We start from the raw sequence: 20,698 nt of genomic DNA on the forward strand, positions 1-20,698 counted from the left end.
GATCGCACACGCAATATTGCAGCATGTTAGAATTTAAGTGTAAGCCAGCGTAATAGATATGCAGTGAGAGTGTGATGCACCTTTGCAATAGGAAATGGGTCACTGGAGTGTTGACATTGCAGCTGTGCACTTGCTCAACCGCATTTATCAGTGTTTGGCAGTTGTATGGTCTAAATTTGCACCATTTTTTACTGTGCCAGATTCTGATGCAAGGGCAAACTAAATTGGAGTTCAGCCTCGGACAAATGGTGTAATCCAGTCTGTAATGAAATGTTTGAAAATACAATATTTAGTCATGTGGTGAGGTGGGATGTTGTAGTTACCACAAAGTGCCTGAACTCTCCTGAACTCTCTTTTTCCCCCCAAGCACTGTACAAGTTAAGTGTGCCCTCTGCTGGTTTAAATGTTAACTACAGTAAGCATGCTGTTAAAAAAATTACCATGTGCAGTTAAACTGACCTAGATATCACCCTGCATGTTAGTCACCGAGCTTCACAAAACAGTACTGATCAGACAGCGAAATGCATTCCTGGAGCAAAGCATGTTCTTTTTTATTAAGTGTACAAAACAAGTGCAAAAATAGTGATTCATAAGAGCTACACAAAGTAGGACTTGCCCTTCAAAAAACTACAGTCACAGAGGATACAAATCAAAAAAATGCAATACATGAAGTGCCGTTTAAAGAGAATAAAAAGGGATCAATGGTGCAGTCTTGCGCAGTAGAAAAGATTCCAAAACATGGAGTTGGATTCACAGCATTTGATAAGTACTAAGTGCAAGCTGTTGAAACAAACACCAAATTCACCAGCAGTCTCCCTCTCAAACAATGCACAGTGCAAAGATTTTACAAGGAGGGATCTCTATAAATGACATTCATTCTAATACACTTAATCAAATAGATAACTTTGGCCCATATGCTATTGGAACATTTATTTCCTATGCTGTGCACACACACTTGCAGGGAAATGACACCTATTTTTTTTTTTTTTTTTTAAACTTACAACTAAGCCAAAGTAAACCACCAGACAAATTCTGTCGAAGAGGCAGAGCTACTTAAAGCAGGTCAGAAATGTGTTAATATGTTGATACCATTAACCTGGGATGCATGCTATGGAAGTACATAGTTTATCATTCACATCTGAATACAGAGAAACACTGAAATGTATAGAAGATTAAATCTAAGTTTTGGATAACTGTGGAGCTGTGGGAGAAGGCTATACTACCGTAGTCTAAAACTGCAGCTAACAATGCCTCAGCAAATAACCAGGTACTGCAATTCTGGCATTGATATGTGTAAGGTTAACAACAACAAGCCTAGCTGGATTGAAGGCATTTTGGGTTGTGGTGCAAATCAACAGTAAAAAGGCACACAGCTCGTGGATTTAGGGTGGCTATAACTGAAACCCTAAACACTGCACAGACACACAAATCTTACACGGAGTAAGCCTACATCTTAATTCACCAGTCATCCCAAGCCACACATCCTCCATGCCATTTACAATATGGTGCACTTTGGCTTCTTTTTCTTCTCTGGTTCTTTTTTGGTCGAGTCGGACTTGCTCTTGTAGGAGCTGGAGAAGCACGCCGGGGCGCAGATGGGCTCTCTGAGACTGATCAGCCACCTTCCTTCACCGTAATAGGTCAGCGAGCCGAGCTCCATCTCCTCGACCAGCTCCCCCTGCTGGCCTTCCTGCTGCAGGGCTACGATTTGGAGCAGATCCAGACCTGTTTGAACTGGCTCGATACCCTCTGCGCAGCCCAGTGTAACGTGGGCGCGGCTTCCCAGAGGCAGGGAGGCAGCTGCAGGGACGGCAGACGCCGCCTCCTTTTCGGCATCATCTGGCCACAGCAAAAGCTGCTCCTCAGTGAGCGACACTCTGGCACCAAAAGTGCGAGGAGTGACAAAGAGAGCGCTCAGTGACATCTCAAATGCAGAACCATAGAAATCTGTAACAGCCTAGAGAGTGGAAGAAAGGAAATAATGAGGAAATATCCCAGAATCAAATTACACAAGATGAAGTTCTGAAATAATAAACTAAATGGGTATCAAACAATATGTTACAATCAAATTTATATCCATCTGATCACTTGCTGCTAATTTTTTATAACCAAACCATTAGCTGAATGACTGGTCTCTTACTGGTTTCTGTGCATACTCTTTGGCACCCTCCGCCTTTCCGTAGTCACAGTACTTTGTGGTGCAGTGGAGAGTTCCTTTGGCTTTAAAGTACTGCTCCAGATCCACCTCCTTCTCAGCTTTCCCAGTGACTGTAAATACAAAAAAAAAAATATTTAGTCTGCTCACAAGAGACATAAACATAAATCTTGGTAATACATGAAACAACTTTAAACAAAACTCACAGTCAATTGAGTGTTTCTTGAAGGCCTCCAAGGTGTCCAGCGTTTTCAGAAAGTCCATTGACGTGCACCTAATCTTATCTTGGATTGATGACAGAAGAAACCAGCCAAAGTAAAGAGGAAGGGACATTTCCTCAAGTTGACTATTTATGGCTTCCATCTGGGCCTCCTCCAGTCCACGCTTGGTCTTGTTTTTCAGCTGTGCTAGATCTTGTCTCCATTCTGTACGTGGCTCCAAGAAGACAGTAACAAGATGGTGCTCCCTGGCGATGTCCCCCAGGCGGGCCAGCCGATCCTGGGTGTGGTTGGTGTCATCGACCACAATCAGCACAGAGGAAGCTGTTCCTGAACTGCAGCAGGCCACCACAGCCTCATCCACAGCCTTGTATCCATCCGCAGAGGATTCTGGACTTTCTGGTTTGACATTGTGTTCATCAGCACAGACGACAGAGCAGTTGTCTTTGTAGGTATCGGCTATGGCGCGTGCCAAGAAGCTTTTGCCACTTCCTGGAAGGCCTCTGAGGACAACAAGGGTACGAGAGCTCAGTAGGGCATTTTTGGTCTCCTCTCGCTCCAGGAGGGCAAAAGACAGGGAGCCGGATGCAGGGACTGTATCCTCCTCTTCCTTTTCAGGCTCAGCATCCTTCTGCTCAGGTTTAACATCTTCTGGTGCTGCTGCTGCTGCTGCTGGCTCAGCTTCCTTCGGAGTATCAGACTCAACTGATTTTTCTGGTTCTGCTTTCTTCTCGTCCTCCGCAGGTTTCACATTTCCACTTTCAGCTGGCGTCTCCTCCTTTAATGTCTCAGCCTCTGTTGGCTTTTCTGGGGAAGCTTCTTTCACCAGCACAGTCTCTGCTGCTGCTGCTGCTGCTTTTTCTACTGCTGGTTCTTGTTTTTCTTCATCTTCCTTGGTAGGCTCAGCCACAACATCATCTCCTGCCCCCACTTTAACAACTTCTTCTGCCGCAGTTTCCATTGTAGTCTTCAGTTCTGGCTCGGTGTCCCCTTGCTCTGGTGCCTTCTCCTCTTGTTTGGGTGGCTGTGTATCTACTGGCTGCTGCAGTGTGACTGGTTCAGGTAATGTTTGCTTTGGCAGCTCTGCCTCTGGAACCGATTCCGGCAATTCATCTGGCTCTGGTACAGGGGTGCTGTCTGCCAGAGACGTTTGCATAGGCAAAGGTTCTGGGTTTTTCTCTGGCACAGGCGGCTGTCCAGGCTGAATGTTTTCTGGTTCTGTGTCTAAAGCTGCAACTGGGTCAGAGATCTTTTCAGATGACTCATCTGGTTCTGGTGGTGACACCGCAACAGACAGCGACTCAGTTTCAGATTTTGCTTTGGGCGAGTTGTCCTCAACCTCCATTTCTGTTTTCTCATCAGACAGTGTGACGTTTTCGGTCACAATCAACTCTTCTGTTTCTTTTAAGTTTGCTCCTTCAGTATCATGACCGTTCACTGCCAGCTGCTCAGTCTCTTCATCAGCAGCTGGTGGATTCTCAGGCTCTGTGGATTCCTCTGGCGTCTCCAGCTTTGACACAACCTCTTTTTCCATTACAGCCTGCTCTTGCTGTGGAGTCTCTGACGCATCTAAAACCTCGCCGCTTATTTCAGTATCCATGTCTGGCTTCAAGTCCGACTTTGCACACCACCATGTACCTTAAATATATCATTAAAAAGAAAAGAAAGAAGAGAGAAAAGTCCAAATGTGACTAAACACATACAAGGTCCAGCAACCATTCCCCACCCATTACAAGCTGAAACATACAAGATCGTTAAGCTGATTCTTTTCTGTTTAATTATTCCAACAATCTTTAAATAAATTCTCTATGGCGACATATTTAAATCAAATCTGACTCAACAGATTTAAAAATTTTAGATTTTGGGCTTGACAGCATCTGAAGAGAGAAAAAACTGATTATACGGAAATGTTACTATTTCATATCGGCAAAGTGGTTTTAAAAAACCTAATATGCAATTGCCCTTTTATTAATCATAATTTAAGGGGCAGCAGTGGCTTAAAAAGGTTAGAGAAGCGAGCTTGTGACCAGAGAGTTGCCGGTTCAATCGCCCAAACCTGCAAGATAAATCTGGGTGTGGAAAGTGAAGAAGCAGTGCACGCCCCTCCTTTATTACCGCCATTGAGGTGCCCTTGAGCAAGGCCCTTCATCCTCAACTGCTCAACAGTGGGAGCTGCTCATCGGCCTGCAGCTCATACTGTGGTTATACTGGGCAGCTTCCAGATATGCTCAGACTACGCTGGCGCAATTTAAAATATTTAGATGCGCAGTCAGTGTGTAAAAAGTGAATGAGTCACATGTTTTTGTACATGCTAAACTGTGCTCCCTTCTGACTGCATTTTTTTTTTTAAACTAGGAGGCAAACATCAAACACTTTAATGGAGGATCGTGTCAAACAGGAAGTTACTCAATATCATGATCAAAAAATGATCATGATAAACAAAAACAAAACAAAAAAGAGGGTGGGGTTTGTAGATTGTGGATGATGCATTTCACTCTTCCATTTTTTTAATAAAACAATCTGGATGTGCAGGAGATGGATAATAAAATAATATCACCTTAGCACATACACCTCACACATTTTAGTTTCCAGTAGACTGAAGACTGGATGATGTATTGAAACCTCGCAGGAGAGACATGAACAGCGCCAGCCCTTGCCAGCAAACATAAGACAAAGGGTGATTACAAACGGGATGATTACTTCATAGCACAGTGCAGCGACCTACACCCACATGTGTGGCATCTTGATGATTTTTTTTTTTTTGCAATATATGTCAGTTTCGTATGCTTGATTAAAGCAGATGTGGGAAACCACATCGTGTCATGAGACTAGAAGGGGAAGCTGCACACTAACAAAGACCAGCAGGCTAATGTTAAAAAACTGTTTGTAATACACTACGACAGATGGATGGCATCAAAACAGATGGCATACATAAACGACGTAGTCTCACTTGTTCTGATTTATCAATTCCCGTCACGTTTATAAAGCGAGGTACAGTAAATGGCGCAGCGAGAGAGGATCTTTTATTTGTTGTTTTAAGGCAAGTTTGAATTAAATAATACATTCATATAACAAAAGCGACGATTTTTAAAGTGCTCAGGGCCACGTTCAAGTGTTGTTTTTTTTAACAGACTTGAATCGATGGATTTAACAGATAACATTTCAGTAAGTGCACAATGTGGCCAGGCGGGGAGTGGCGTGCACCTAACCCAGCGTTAGCACGCTGCACAATAAACACAATTTAGCCTGCCAGCCTGAACATTTTGGCACCAACATTATCATCACCAGCGCCACGTTTGCTATTTCTCTGGCGTATAAAAGTGGCTGCATGTTGCCGGAACAACTTCTCTCAGTCGGTGTGACTCAAACAATCACGAACAGACTGATAGAAAACTGTATGAAAGGTTTTTTTTGTGTGTGTGTAAAAATGTCAGCTTACCAGATACAGGCTGCAGTGAGAAGCTGTCGGTCTGTGGTGCCGCTGACCACGCGTTTCTCTCTCTGGATACAATGACAAGGCAATCCTCCGCGCTGACGTGCACACGCTTCACTCTTCAAGAAAAGGAGGAGCAGGAGGAGGGGGGGCGGGGGGGTCCGGGAACGCGCATAAAGGCGGGGCCATGGACACGCCCTTGAAGACCGGAAGAGGAAAATAAAATAAAATAACAAAGAAATCTTTTTTTAATATTTTACCCCTGGAGAAAAATACATTTAATTTTGTTTTATTTTTCTACTTATTATTATTATTATTATTATTATTATTATTATTATTATTATTATTATTATTATTATTATTGTTGTTGTTGTTGTTGTTGTTGTTGTTGAGTTGTACCCAGGGGCAACTCAATGTGCTTTACATAAAAACAAACATTTAACAGTAAGAATTGGAAACAAAAAACCTAAAAACATGCAAATTGAAAAATAAAAATAAAACCCAATAATAGTAAAAAAAAAATGGAAATATTAAAATTAACATTACACAAATAAAATAAAAGGTAATAAAAGATTAATAAAATAAATAATATAATAAAGGAAAAAATAAGGTCACTATAAAATAAAGTGAGTAAAACCAGGAGTGTGAGGAGGGGTATTAAAAGGAAAACAAAGATAAGAAGAAAATAAGTAAATAAGTAAAAGTAGACATAAAAGGGTTATGAAAATGATGATGAAAAGAACATATAACTACCTAATAAGGAAGGACTCTCCTTTTAATTAAAGTGACAATTGATTTATGTTAATGTTCTTATAACTACATTTATTTAGTCTTTATTAAACGAGGACCATGCACACACACAAAAACATTCATCTCAAAATGACAAGTGATGACTCATGCCAGAATTAGCTATTAGCTAATTTCTATCCGTCATCCCTGGACAAGTACACACAGCACAATCACCATCTAAAAAAATCTTAATATAGACATAAATACAACTTAGTTATCAAAATACCAGCACATTCATCCAGTACAAATCCATTTAGTTTATTATTTATGTTGTAGCCTATTATTTACAATTTATATTTTTTATTTTATTTTAATACATTTATTGTATGGCTTTTCTTCTCTTTCTTGGACTCATTCCCAATTTTTTAATAATACCATGGTTGACTTGACTTGCTATTTGTATTGTTTAATAAAGCATTAACAAATAAGGATGAGATCATATTGCTTGTATTTTTATTATTTATGAATAAAAGAAGAAGAAAGACACACACACCTCTTGAGCTAGATTTGCATCGCCAGACCAATTAAGCTGTAAAATACCAATCATAGAAAACGAAACATGTGACGTAGCACCGTGCGTACAACGTAAATTTCTGTACAGTCATCGTGTGAAACCCGCCCCATATTAGATAAGCGGTTGTGATTGGCCCAGACCCGGTCCAGGTCGGCTGGAAATCTGTCTAAATCAGACCATGCTCTTATAATTCATCAGTGGTCCAGACGCATCTGTCAGAGCAAATAAAACATGAGCTCGCAGATTCATCTGGTTCTCAGTCCACTCCTGAGCTGCTGTAAAACACAATCACGTCATCAGTGACTCCATTCTGATCCCAAAAAGTAGGTGTCACTTCAGAGAGACACATACTTTTCATATCTTGAGCCCAGTGGAGTAGACTATGCACCCACTGACATGGACTCCTCTACTATCAGTGCATTCACTTTCAGACAGCAGTACCCCCCCCCCCCCTTTCAGACCACCAACCAAATAAATGTGCTCCAATAACCCAGATGTCCTTGTGGCCTTGAACTCACCTTATCTAATGAATGACACATCCAGAAATCAATATGCACCTAAAAGAGATGGTGTAAACAAGGCCACTGACAACATCAATATGATATTTCATAAGGCAGCTACTAAAGCTGACCTTATAAAACAAAAGGAAGCTTGTTAAAAGGAGAAATGCTGACAAATGGTTTGATGGAGAATGCAAGACCATCAGAAAAGACCTGAGAAAAACAGCAAATGAAAAACATTGTTAACCAAATAACCCAGCCTTATGCATTAGGAACAATGAAATGTTAAGCAAATGTAAATGTACAATTAGAAACAAAAACAAATTTATACCCGTGTGAAACTTGAAGATAAAGAGGACGCCATTAATCAAAATCAGTTCTGTAATGTGGAGCAACTTCAACACAAAACAACCACAGGCATTACCCATCAAAAATGGTGACATCTGGAAAGCACATTCGGAATTCGGAATTACCATAAATCTAATTAATTCCGATCAATGTATTATAAAAGAAAAACTCCAAAAAATATAAGAAACAATAAAGACAACCAAAAACCCCTTGGTTTCTCAATTGCTTGGGAAGAATTGACCACATAGACAAAATCTCTCTGGCCGAGGAGAGCTTGTGGTCCGCACAGCACCAAAAATGAAATGCTCAAATAGAGCCCCCAGAGATGCAGCATGCAGTAGTCTGGATGTTTTCCTGACATCTGGTGCAAAGGTCTTATTTCCCTTATTCAAAAGAGAGGGAACAAATCCGACTCTAGTAACTATTGTGGCATCTGTGTCAGTAGTAAATTACTGTTATATTCTAAACAGAAGAATAGATTTCACTGACAAACACTACATCTTAATTAAAAATCATATTGGCTTCCTCTCAAAACACTGCACCACCGACCATGTATGTACCCTTCATATTTAAACTTCAACACTATAACCAAAGGTCTGTGCTGTGTATGTACAGTAATGTGGTTAAACCCGTATTTAATGAAGACATTGTGCAATACTGCGGTTAGACTAGAATTTAAATTAGGGGTTGCGTAATATTGTGATACATTGGTGTTGATGTCTTTTATCTCATGTACACTGAACAAAAAGTGGTTGAATTTGCTGTTCAGGGTTCCTATAGCCTCTCCCACCTAGATGGAGAGGTGAAGTCTCTGTTTTGTGCTGATGACCTAGTTCTACTGTCTCCTACTGTACAAGACTGGGGCAACATAGTAGAAAAGTACTGTCAGAACTGAACATAGCATGAGTTAAACCTACTATACCTTATACCTTTGGTATAATAACCATAACAGCATCGGGGAGTTTATAGTAGTATGAGTAGTGAATGCACTAGAAGAAAAAGCTCACAGAGGCCTAAATGCAATTAAAAGAAAATCTTATAAATTCCAAATTCCAATTAAAATCTGGCTTAAAATATTTGATAGTGTCATTCAGCCCATTGCGCCGCATGGTTGTGGGGTATGGGGTCCACTCAGTCATCATAGCTATACCCGCTGGGACAAACATCCAGCAGAATCTTTATAGGCAGAATTTTGCAGCCAAAGTTTTACACGTACAAAGAAAAACACCAACAAATGCATGCAGAGCAGAATTACCTTAAATCCAGCCACCCTAGTCCCCCTTAAATCCTTCCAACTCAGAACTGAGCCCAGAAAAAAGTCCCCTATGTCAGTTGGTGCTGAGACTAACTGCTCCATCTCAGACACACTCTGACCAGTCTCATACCAACACTGCTTTCCAAACACAAATTTAGAGTAAACCAAATAATAACGCAATGTAAAAAAAAACCTATCTGGAACATTGTGGGAAGAAACTAAAAGCATAAGTAGATTAAAATGTTATCCGGCCCTAAAAAGCAACTATGAATTGGCAGAATATCTCTCCACTGTCAGAGACAGAAAGCAGAGACGGATCCTAACCAAGTACAGGCTCAGTGACCACTAATTAGCGATCGAAAAGGGACAACACAAACAATCATGGCAATTGAAAGAAAACAGAACATGTGGTCACTGTTCGACAGATGAGGTTGAGACACAGATGCACTTCCTCTTACCATGAAGATTCAATACAATAAGGGACATTGGCTTTAACAAGTTCAGCTCTAAAATTTCAGATTTCAAAGAGCTCTCCAAATACTCCTAGGAGTCCATAACTTGAGGACACACACACACACACACACACACACACACACACACGCACACACACGCACACACACATATACATCATTGACTCTTGATTCTCTCGACTCTTTGAACACATTCATTATCAAAATTTAAGATAAAGGGAGGTAGCATAAAAAAGCAGAAAATATTCAGTAATTGTTATTGCCCTGTCTCTGATCACAGTAGTACTGATATTAGGGTAAACCCTGCAGAAAACTCATCTGGATGGACTGTAAATCAAACCATGTACACCTTGGCATATGTCAGTGTGATTGAATTGAGGCATTGTCGCTAGATATCAGTTTTTCATAGAATTGTGTCAAAATACATCATCACAAATAGACTTGTACTGAATTGAGCAACACTGAGAATACAAACATTTGTTCTCTTAAGTGTAATCTGTAAAATCAAATAGCTTTGGTAAATGTGACTCTTGAAACACCACAAAAATGCCCTTATTGGATCCAATTCCCCAAATCATTTCTAGCGCAGTAGACTAGAAATGGAACATTTAAGCATTGTACCATATACATATTTGTACTCTTCAGAGAACAGTTTAACTTTACAGTCTATAAAATTATGAGACCAGTGGTCCCAATATAACTTTAACAGAACCACCACACAATAACATTCTTAGCACAATTGCTTTTAAGGCTCTTCTCAAAATGCATTAATGCATTTTCTGAGCAGTTTCTGCACACTTTCTTCATAAAAAGTCAAATATCGCAGCTGCACATCTGAAGGAAATTACTTTTATTGGACTTGTTCTAAAGTATCAACTTTCATTTAATGATAATTCTCTTCTGTATTTCTCTCTAGCTGCTCCCTGAAGCACCACTATTAATGACTGGAAACATCCTCATTGTGATAGGTGCTTCTTTGCTTCATCCAGAACCTAAAAAACAAGAAAATGAAAAATGTCAGCATTGAAAAATGTCCAAATAGGACGAAGTGAAACAGATGACAACAAAGACCTTCTGAATGGCGTTCATGGCAGAGTCGTCTTTTTGCAGCTTGGCATGGTTCAAAGCTCTCTCGAAGTGGGAGACGCATGATTCATAGTTTCCAAGTTTCACTTAGAGGAAACACAAGAGTACGGACAAAGATCAGGTCGATAGTTTGTACAATAACAGCAGTATTACAGCACCATACTTGAAATAGTTAAATAGCAAGACAATATGTTACAGTCATCAACATTTCTAATATTAAATTAAAAAATCTGATAAAAAATTACATTCTGATTGTGCCACCAAAACACTGGCATTAAGCTGCCATTTCTCATCAGCAATTTCATCAGCCGCAGTGACTGAGCGGATGCCATAGTCTCGGGCTTCTTCATGGTCATTAAGCTCCAGGTAACACCGACCAATCTCGTGAAATAACCAGGTCTTCTCCAATCCGCCACGGATCAAGGGAATCTTCTTTTCCCAGCTGGATAGAGCAAAGAAAATGGAATAAATTCAGTGTCATTAATGTGTAATTGCAGTGTAAGACAATGCCAATTAAACAGAATCTCAGTCTCTATCTTTATTTACAGTATATAGCACCAAAACACAATATCTCAAGGCACTTTAAACATAGAGCAGGTCTAGACTGTACTCTTTAATTCAGAAGTGTGACTAGACAAGATTACTATTAAACAGCAAAAGATGTCAATATATTTTAGTACAAAAGTGAATCAGTTATTTTTATTAACTTACATCTCAATGGCCTGTGTAAACTGTCCAGTTTGGGCATAGACTCGGCCAATGTTGTCCAGAGCTCTGGACTTTGCATCAGTGAGTTTGCTGTAGATAAGAAATAAAGATGAATAAATTCATTCTTCTTGTCACATACAGTCACTCCTCTCTTATCATTTCTTTAAAATTCTCACCTCTCTTTAGCCAACTCCAAGTCTTTTTGATGATGCTGAAGTGCTTTGTTCATATCTCCCAGGATGATCAAAGCATTTCCAATGCAACTGTGTAAACTTCCCAAAACCTCTTTTTTATGGGGCACCTCTCGCTCTGACCATTTATGCACCATCTTCAGGACTTCTTCAGCCTTCTGCAGACTACCTTGTGCATTTCCAGACATCAACTCTAAAACAGCAAAAATACATTTGTTTTACTGAAAAGCTACTAAAATGCGACAAGCATAGTCAGAAGCCTGCCTTACCTGTGTCAATGTCGTCCAGACTCTTCAGGATAAACTGAGCGGGTTCAGAGGGTGCAGTATGGCGGGGCCTTTTTTTAGGGTCCCTTTCCCGACTGCAGATAGGTTTCTCCTGGTTCCAAAACTCAGTGCAAGTGTCGAGGTATGTGAGGCAGCTCTGAATGACGTCCTGCAGTCTTTCCCCATCCTTCGTCTTAGCTTTTACTAAATCTGCGGAGCAATGTGTATCAGTTTTAAATATTAGTCTATCAAAAGTTAAAAAATAAATTGTAGGTGGGTTTGAGGTGCGAATAAATAATAACACAGTACCTTCATCTTTTAGCAGGTTTTCTAGATATTTCTTATCACTGTAAAACTCTCCCAGCAGTTGTTTGGTTGTCTTCTCACTCTTTGGGGTCATTTGGGTCTGCTTTTTTTTCTTTGTCGTCAGATGCTGAATGGCAGTAATCGGCATTGCCCTCTTTACCGGCCAGTCAATAAGAAATATAATATTGTGCATTAGAAAGAAGGGCGGGGTTGAACTTTACATGAACACAACTGCAAAATCTATTGTAATTCATTGGTTGGAAAAGCAACACTGTGTTATATGTCTTTTTTTTTTTATTGGAAAGGATAAGAAAATCTGTTTTTTTGAGGAAAATGAAAAGCACCATTTTGAGCAGCAGCTGCTTGGCGGCTGTGTGTGCAATTATCTATAGAGGAGATCTGCCTACAAGCTGTCCTGTTAAACACTGGCTTACTAAAGGAGCACTTAACACAGACTCACCTCCTCATCTTTTTGGAGGAATGACAGGTCCCCCTTAATCTCAAGTTTCACATAGGAAGGGCCTGTAGGTTTGGAGAGAAGAAAAAATGGTTTAGTTTTTAGGTGTGAGGAGGAATCACTTAGCTTCCTTAGCTTAATACAACTAAGCATACATGACAAAATACTAGTAAATAACTTACTGCCAACAGAGTTTTCTATGGCCTCCTGTGCTTTTTGGATGCCCAGCCTGAACTCCTGTATTTGTGGACGTAGCTTTTGTCCTCTATGGTAAAACACCAGTGCAAACTCAAATTCTCCCATGTAGTATAAAGCTTCTGCCTTTTGGTACAAGCCCTACAAAAACATGGGGAAAATAAATACTCATTTGCTCCAGTTTTCATGAATCATTGAGGGCTAACTTCAGGGCTGTAATAAAGAAGACAGCAGTGGAAAACACTAACATATGCATCTTTCTGTAACCTCCTTTTTTACCTCGAAAAATGACTTGTCTTCTCTCAGTGAATCCTCTGAGTCTCTTAAGGCGTCGTCAGACTGACCCAACTTCAAGTAACACTTGGACCGACCCACAAAGCAGTTCTTGTCATCAGGCTTTATAGTCAGAGCCTAAACGAGGAGCATCCATGAGCCATACATACTTGTTGCAGTTTAAGTGCCATGTGTGTGTACTTTAGAGGCTGACTTACCCTTGTGAAGCTCTCTATAGCTTTCTTATACTCCCCTTTCATGAACAACCACTCCCCATCGGCCATTAAAGTTGAGAAGAAACCTTTTGGCATTTGGCCGTCGGGATCTCCGCCTGGTTCTGACATTTTTTTTTTTTTTTTTAGGATGAATGACTTTTCAAAACAGCGGACAGTTTTCACGATAACAGAAAAGGTGTCCAAGCACATTAGCGTCCACTCGTATCCTAGCAACCACAATACATTGGAATGGGGGAAACAACGCCATCTACAGCTCGTCTCTGCTTACTACACCTATATATTTTTTTTATGATAACCAAATATTTTGCTCATTAATGAACACCAATATTAATGCTAACTCTTTTCTATAGAATAAATGACAAACACAATGTAGGGGAAACTGAGGAAGCCAACTTTATTGACATGGATGGTACTGTTCAAAAGGGTAAAAGACAGGATGGTTTCACCGTAAGGGCAAAAACAATGAGAGAAAAAGATGAGGACGCCTCCTTTTTTCTTCATGAAGTGCACCAAGTGAACAACACACTAATCGGGAAGTGACTGAACAGCCAAGTTTTCCAATCATCACGCAGCGCCTCACATTCTTAGACAACAACAAACACAGTCAAATTTGTTCTATCCATAAGCATATCTGTGGCATTGAGTAAAATAAGACAGCTTGCATCACATTCAAGGAACACAAAGAGCAAAATCTATTTCTGTGCATTATTTTATGCTTACCAAGCAAAACAATCATCTTCCTGATTTTGTGTCTTATTATTGGCATATCTTTTAAACATAGCAGAAGAGCGTCCTCATCTTACCATGACGGTTCAATCAGACAGCAAAATTTACAATAAATATACATATCAAAATAAAAAAATGGAAAATAAACAATCAACTATCATCACACATCAACACTTTACATTCCAGTAAAATGTGCAATGCAACAATCTGTGAATGGCAACATCAAACATAAAACCTGTGACAACAAAAGGGAAGGGGACTTTGCAGGCAACAAAGCCAGCACAGCTGTCTCTGCTGCCATCTTTCTAGTGTGCTTCGGCTGTATTTCATATGTATGTCTAGGCTCCAGCTGTGGTGAATTTAAAAAAGAAAAGGAAAGTTCAACTGCTCCTATTGGCTTATATCAAGGACACAGTTTTCAGTGCGAATTTGTAGCAGCCAACTGTCTGTCTATTTGACAGATTCTTCAAAAGTAGGGTTTGGGGGGGAGGAGGGGGTGCTTGCTCAGTGATTTTCTTCATAAATCATTAAGCAAGCAATTTATTTTCATGCAGAGAATATTCCTTCAGCAGTAAATTGAGACGAGTCAGATAATAGCTTGCTCAATGCTCAGTTGCACCTCAAGAGTTTCCCCAGGATGTGACTTCCTGCGTGGATCCCTAAAAGCTCTGATACAATAGCTGCACAATCTCTCCTATCTCAAAAAATCTGAGAATATTTGGACCAGTGTTGCTAGCCATTACTGACTTTCAAGCTTGCTTCATTTTGAGAGAAGAAAAACAAATCCAAAACCAGTAACACTATCAACTCAGAGTGAGCCGCCTCCGTCTCCTCGCTATACGGGCGTTAAATCATTTGCTGCATGTGGTCATTGGGTTGCATTCAATCAGTCAATGGCATAGACAGAAATCTGACTCGCAATCAGTCAGTCATTAAATACGTATGGTGTTTCGGGGGGTTGACATTGTTGAAAAGTCCTGATGTAGTAATTGTGTAGGTAGACAAATCCTCCAATTAACCAAACTGGAAGAAGAAATTTCCTGGTCCAGATGCTGAAACAAACAACAAAGTCAATCATTGACATACTCTTACTCTATTTCATTCCATATGGCTGACAGTAGAAAGCATAATTTTGTGTACACACAGTATATAAATTACCTTCAAAACTAAAACCTCCTGGTCCTCCAAAGAATGCCTTGAAAATGTTGTTGGCATCAAAATCTGGTGGAAACAGAAAGCAAGACTCAATATCAGAGAACCTTCCAGCCAGGTTCTCATCATAAAAATGACAAAAAGGTGTTTTACATGGTTTGACATTACTTGAATCTGTTCAACCCTTGAGATCCCCCCACTTCAAGGCTTGCCCATGTACTGACCTGCCATGTTCATGCCATCATCCTCCAGATCCTGACCGCTGTCATAGCGAGACTTCTTCTTTGGATCCGAAAGCACGCTGAAGGCCTCGCCCACCTCCTTGAACTTCTTTTCCTCTTCCTTTTGCAGCTCGGCACTAGCTCCACTGTGACGGTCTACAGGGTAGGAAAGGAGAAAAAACACAACACAAAAGCACAAAAGTCATTTGGGCTGCAGAACAACTGCATAAACTAATATGTAGGAAACACACAATGTTTGTTCTGTTGTTACAGGACATTTTTTCTTCACCTGGGTGATGTAAAAGTGCCCGTTTGCGGTAAGCTTTCTTGATCTCATCTTCTGTGGCATTCTTATCCACCCCGAGCACTTTGTAATAATCTTTTCGCTTGCTTTTCTTTAACTCCAGCTGGGCATTTTTTAGGAAGTGTTTGTGCTCTAAGAAATAAAAACAAGACTGGACATGTTAACAAGCGAGAGGAGGAGCAATATTTCAGAAGGTGGCAAAACACTGCATTTCAAAACAAGTCAAAAGTTGCCAGTGTGTGATGAAGTAGAATAAGGAGTATATAAAAGGTGCTGTAAGCAGGAGTCTGATTCTCACCTTTTGTTTTCTCTGTCTGATAAACCTTCTCATAGTCTCGAACTGCCTCTTCATACATCTCTGTGTCCATGTAGCTGCAGCAAAGAACGCACATATCTGTTATTGTTTCTTTACACAATTACAATAACAATGACACTATGTTCTGTTTGTCTGTCTGACAACCAAATGTAATGTAATTTATTGTCTCGAATAAAAGTCAGGTAAGAAATCCTGCACATACCACTGTGCTCTCCGTAAATAGGCCTTGATATAGGTTTCATCCAGTTTAATGGCCTTCGTGCAGTCTTCAATGGCCTGCTCTAGTTTCTTCAGCTTTCAAACGAAAAAACAAAACAAAAAAACATGACCACACAAGGGCAATATAGAGAGGGAGACACGGTGGCCTTCTTCTGATAATATAACAGAGAAAAGTACAATGTGGCAAAGATACAGAAACTAAAACTGTATACTGTTACAGGGGCAGTTTGAGAACTCTGCATTCTGAACTCTGCATTCAAATCTGCTCATTTAAGTATCTGAGTGACACCTGCTACCTTGGTCACAAGTCTCACTCTCTTCTTATCTGCTAACCCTTTGGGTGTGTTTTGTCAGAGCTATAATTGCGTCAATTTCTCCTTTTCAATATTTACTTATCTGCTGTCAAAAGTGCCAAAAAGTAATTTGCAGTTGACCATCCATAACAAAAAACAACTTGCCAGACGTTGTTGCAACCACCGCACGTTACTCACCTTAGATCCAACAGTGGCCCTATTACAATACAGCTTGGCATTAGTCTTGATGTTGTTAGGGTCTATTGTTAGTGCCTCAGAGTACAGCTCATAGGCTGCCTCAAAGTTTCCCTCCTTAAAGGCCTTGTTCCCCTCCTCCTTCTTGGCCTTCAGTGCTTTGGCATTCTGGGAAAACATAGGACATCCTTAAAAGCTACTCTAGGCCTCTCACACTTAAATGGATTAAAGAAAACCATAATGTTGTTTCTTCTTTGGCCGTTTCGAAGGAAAAGGCTCCCATTTAGATATAAATGTCATAGTTGTACTTAAAGGAATAAACACACAAATAAAAAATGTTGTCTTTATTTACTGAAATACTCACTCTGCATGCAAGCCGAGCTTTGTCATGGTCAGGAGCCATACGCAGGGCCTGGACAAAGAACTGGACAGCTTTGTCAATGCAGTCCTCATAGTACAGACAAAGACCACGCACGTACAGTGCATCCGCATTAGTGGAGTCCATTCGCAGAATATCACTGAATAGGGAAAAAAAAAAAATCATTAAAAGCTGGAGTACAGGACTTTAACATATAAATAAACATCCATTACATTCAAGCACTTGCCAAATAAATTCACACAACGTTGATTAAGCATATCACTGCCAGGTAAATCTCTCTGTATTTCGCAGTATACTGGAGGTTTTAAATCTGGTGTTTGTAATTGGTTTGGCAGAGCTGAAAGGAGGATCAAACATGGATGTATTATAAGACCTGGATACAGCATAGGAGGTGGGTTTCCGTTTATTCCTACGAAAGTTTCTCAATGGCTCGTGAATCCAAAACAGCTACTTCCTGTTGTAAAGAAATTACCTTGAAGCATGCATACTGTGGATGCTCTGTGGGCCCCAGCACCCATAGAGCATGCACATCAGAGACCTCCGCTGGTTGAGCCGGCTAACTTCCAGTTTAGCTCTCCGCTAACTAGAATGGGGATAAAATGATTTAATAGTGTGGCTTTTCAAGACTTTCCAAAAATGATTGGGCCCAAAGGATGAATAGTGAAATTAGTCGTTTTGCGGAGGTTGTTGACGAAAAAATGTATCCACCGTTTTATAGCCGGTCCTTTTCCCATTAATGTGTGGGAAGGGAGCAACAGCAGTGACGGAGTAGGCTACAGCAGCCTGTAAGCATACATCATAAGCAAGTATGAACAGTGTTTGTGTAATTACTCTCACTACCAGAAGGGGGAGACAAAAGCTCTGCATTGCAGGTTTAATAGCAATCCTAACAAAAAATAAAATAAAATCCAACTTAAAAAATATGGCATTTTGTGTTATCATCTTACATTAGTTTGACTTTAACCCTGAGCTGAGTGAGAAGAATTCTAATAATGAGAAATGAATAATTCAATCTCCAAGTATCTATCAAATATGCCTCACCTGGCAACAGACTGAGCCTCTGGGTAGCGTCCCAGCAGGGCTAAGCACTCTGCCTTCAGTATCTTGAACCTGTGACAGGCTGGGGCAGGCTCCAGGGCACGGTCCATGCAAAAGACAACCTAGGGACAACCACAGCACATTTGCATAGTCTGTGCTGCTTAACATGTCAGTGCCTTTAACTAAGACTGTAACCACTGAGTAGCTTACCATCCTGAAGTCCCTCTTCTCAAATCCAATCTCTGCCATTCTCTCGTATTCGAGGATGGATTCTGCATTCTTCAGCTGACAAAGGAATTTGTGGTATTCAGTGACAATGTGAAAGACCTGTAGCAGTCGGATAACTTCACTGCTTTTCAGCTACCACTGGCAACACTACTGTGATACGCTTGTAAAACCAAATCAATCACTAAAACTTGCCTCGCAGCTTGCTCATTAGGGATTAACAGCAACTCTAGCAGAACTCGTCTTAAACCGCTCAGTATCAGACTTTTGCACTTTATTTGCACTAGCTTTGCCAAAGCTTTTCTGATAGTGGATAATCACGCACGGGTTGTCAGATCATGCCCTCTAAAACTGAGGGCAGCTTACCTCCTGCTGAGCCTGGCTGTTGTCTGGCTCTAGCTCCAGAACCCTCAGGAAACACCGGCTGGCAGCCATAGCATTGCCAAGGGACAGGTGGCACTTGCCCTCTCGCAAATGGCCCTGTGGGTGAGAGACATGCAGTTCACACGCTGAAGTGACAACACTGGCAATTTGTCTAGAGTCTGTATGCTTGTTAATTCAGTGTGGCACTGTGTGTTAAATACTACTATAAATTACTTATTTGAGATTTAACTGTTTATTACCTATTGTAACATCATAATGCTACCATGCAGCAATGAATGATTGTTCACTGAGTATTATAGGGGTGTGTTATAACATATGTAACAAGGAACCACTATCACAACAATGTATATATGCATTAAACTAGTCATTCGTGCAAGCTGAACCACAATGTAGCCCTGCAATGTGGTAAATTACACTCACTCATTTGTTTACAACTTGTTAGGGGCCGAAATCCAAGGTGCAAAAGATATGCTGTTATAAATCTGGCTCTTGCTGTGTGTGTGTTTGTGCCCTCTGTCTAGAGCTTAAATGTAGGAAGTCCCTAACCCTTTGATAAAGGTGAATGAAAAGAGAAAATGAATGTGTGTGCAGAACAAAATAACCCGGCAAAACATACTGCAGATTGAAATATTTCACAATCCCAGAGGATACACTACTTGTTTCCCACAACTCACCTTCATGAAAGTGTTATCTAGTCGTACTGCTTGCTGGGAATCCTCTAAACCCTCTCTGTACCGGCACAACATCATTAGTGTGGCAGCCCGATTCCCATAGTAGCTTGCGTTCTTTGGACACATGTCTGTATGGGAAAAAAATAGTTTTTGACATCCAGTCAAAGTCAAACACAATCTGTTCAGGAAATCAACATCATCTCCTAAAATAATTACTATTATATTGAGAATAATCACCTATGGCCTTGGTGTAGTATTTGAATGCTTCAGCGTAATCCTTCTTGATATAAAAAGCATTGCCTTGCTCTTTGAAGCCCTCCGCTTCCCTGAGTAAAAGTGGGCAGAAAAACACAAAACAAGGTTAGATGCAAAATTTAGAAAACAAAGTCTCAGAGGAGCAGAGTTGAGGAGACAACATGATCACAGATTAAAAAGAGAAGTACTGAACTTTTGTGTGTGTAAAAGTTCATCATCATCTGTACTGTAAGGCGGTGACATCCGAGCATCGCATTCATAATTATCTAAATAGAGCATGTCGAGTATTGTCAAAGGCAGTGTTCATCAGATAGCGCACTGGCCAGCGTTAGCTAAACATAGAAAGAGCCAGCAGTATAAATCACGTAGCTAAAGGGGGAGCACAGCCAGGAACATATGACACCACGCTGGGGGGCAAATGCCATTACTTTTTTTGGAAACCTTTCACGTTTCACCGTTACATCACGACCACACAATGAGTGAATGGTGTCAGCATTACCATCATGGGAATATGGCAATAATGACAAAACGCGTTTTAACTCAGGCAGATCAGGCAACAGCAGACTTACAGATATTACATTTTGCTTGACTGTGACACAGATATCCAGCACACAGGAGCTAAAAGCTACCCGGGGGGCCAAATTTAGCTAAACAGCGGTGGCTGGGCTAGTTAGCTTTTCGCAGCGTGACAATAAAAATAGACGTGACAACGACTTTTAACGACATATATCACTAATTCAAATCGTTACACGAGTATTTCAGCCGCTGACAACACTGTGTTAATTTGTTTTACCTTTCTAATTCTTCGTCGCTGAGCAGCTCCATGTCAGGGTCCATGTTCACAGCATCACACTGCTCCGACGCCATTTTGCCGTGAGTGGGAAGGGGGCGAGGCCTCATACTGCAGTAGTGACGTAGAC

The 20,698-nt window shown here is 40.6% G+C and overlaps 3 protein-coding genes across 3 annotated transcripts; all 3 read right to left on the bottom strand.

Moving 5' to 3' along the window:
- Positions 1–532: 532 nt before the first annotated feature.
- Positions 533–5,896, bottom strand: cnp (2',3'-cyclic nucleotide 3' phosphodiesterase). Its single transcript, XM_062439521.1, has 4 exons — positions 5,813–5,896; positions 2,362–4,011; positions 2,141–2,268; positions 533–1,957 (listed from the first exon to the last, which is right to left on the bottom strand). The coding sequence occupies exons 2-4, from the start codon at positions 3,971–3,973 to the stop codon at positions 1,496–1,498; spliced, it is 2,202 nt and encodes a 733-aa protein (XP_062295505.1). The 5' UTR covers positions 3,974–4,011; positions 5,813–5,896; the 3' UTR covers positions 533–1,495.
- A 4,742-nt stretch (positions 5,897–10,638) lies between these two features.
- Positions 10,639–13,508, bottom strand: odad4 (outer dynein arm docking complex subunit 4). Its single transcript, XM_062438513.1, has 11 exons — positions 13,383–13,508; positions 13,171–13,302; positions 12,879–13,032; positions 12,700–12,761; positions 12,243–12,393; positions 11,937–12,143; positions 11,653–11,860; positions 11,480–11,566; positions 11,014–11,210; positions 10,754–10,854; positions 10,639–10,674 (listed from the first exon to the last, which is right to left on the bottom strand). The coding sequence occupies exons 1-11, from the start codon at positions 13,506–13,508 to the stop codon at positions 10,639–10,641; spliced, it is 1,461 nt and encodes a 486-aa protein (XP_062294497.1).
- Positions 13,509–13,779: 271 nt separating this feature from the next.
- Positions 13,780–20,663, bottom strand: dnajc7 (DnaJ (Hsp40) homolog, subfamily C, member 7). Its single transcript, XM_062439169.1, has 14 exons — positions 20,572–20,663; positions 19,761–19,849; positions 19,527–19,651; positions 18,835–18,948; positions 18,454–18,528; positions 18,247–18,365; positions 17,191–17,344; positions 16,830–16,994; positions 16,322–16,413; positions 16,102–16,175; positions 15,789–15,935; positions 15,503–15,655; positions 15,285–15,347; positions 13,780–15,178 (listed from the first exon to the last, which is right to left on the bottom strand). Exons 1-14 carry the CDS (start codon positions 20,643–20,645, stop codon positions 15,141–15,143), a joined length of 1,482 nt encoding a protein of 493 aa, XP_062295153.1. The 5' UTR covers positions 20,646–20,663; the 3' UTR covers positions 13,780–15,140.
- Between the last annotated feature and the right edge of the window lie 35 nt (positions 20,664–20,698).

The sequence above is a fragment of the Scomber scombrus genome, chromosome 18 (genome assembly GCF_963691925.1).
Source record: "Scomber scombrus chromosome 18, fScoSco1.1, whole genome shotgun sequence".
NCBI classification, from domain to species: domain Eukaryota; kingdom Metazoa; phylum Chordata; class Actinopteri; order Scombriformes; family Scombridae; genus Scomber; species Scomber scombrus.

Excerpts from the sequence above, each read along its gene's own strand:
- odad4 (XM_062438513.1), bottom strand. The coding sequence starts at position 13,508 with ATGTCAGAACCAGGCGGAGATCCCGACGGCCAAATGCCAAAAGGTTTC. Across the intron at positions 13,033-13,170 it reads AAGACAAGTCATTTTTCGAG|GGCTTGTACCAAAAGGCAGA; the intron begins GTAAAAAAGGAG and ends ATGTTTTTGTAG. Across the intron at positions 11,211-11,479 it reads TTTACACAGGCCATTGAGAT|CTGGGAAAAGAAGATTCCCT; the intron begins GTAAGTTAATAA and ends TGCTCTATCCAG.
- dnajc7 (XM_062439169.1), bottom strand. The coding sequence starts at position 20,645 with ATGGCGTCGGAGCAGTGTGATGCTGTGAACATGGACCCTGACATGGAG. Across the intron at positions 18,949-19,526 it reads TAGATAACACTTTCATGAAG|GGCCATTTGCGAGAGGGCAA; the intron begins GTGAGTTGTGGG and ends TCTCACCCACAG. Across the intron at positions 15,179-15,284 it reads AGGAGGTTTTAGTTTTGAAG|CATCTGGACCAGGAAATTTC; the intron begins GTAATTTATATA and ends TGTTTGTTTCAG.
- cnp (XM_062439521.1), bottom strand. The coding sequence starts at position 3,973 with ATGGATACTGAAATAAGCGGCGAGGTTTTAGATGCGTCAGAGACTCCA. Across the intron at positions 2,269-2,361 it reads CAAGAAACACTCAATTGACT|TCACTGGGAAAGCTGAGAAG; the intron begins GTGAGTTTTGTT and ends TTGTATTTACAG. Across the intron at positions 1,958-2,140 it reads AAGAGTATGCACAGAAACCA|GCTGTTACAGATTTCTATGG; the intron begins GTAAGAGACCAG and ends TCCACTCTCTAG.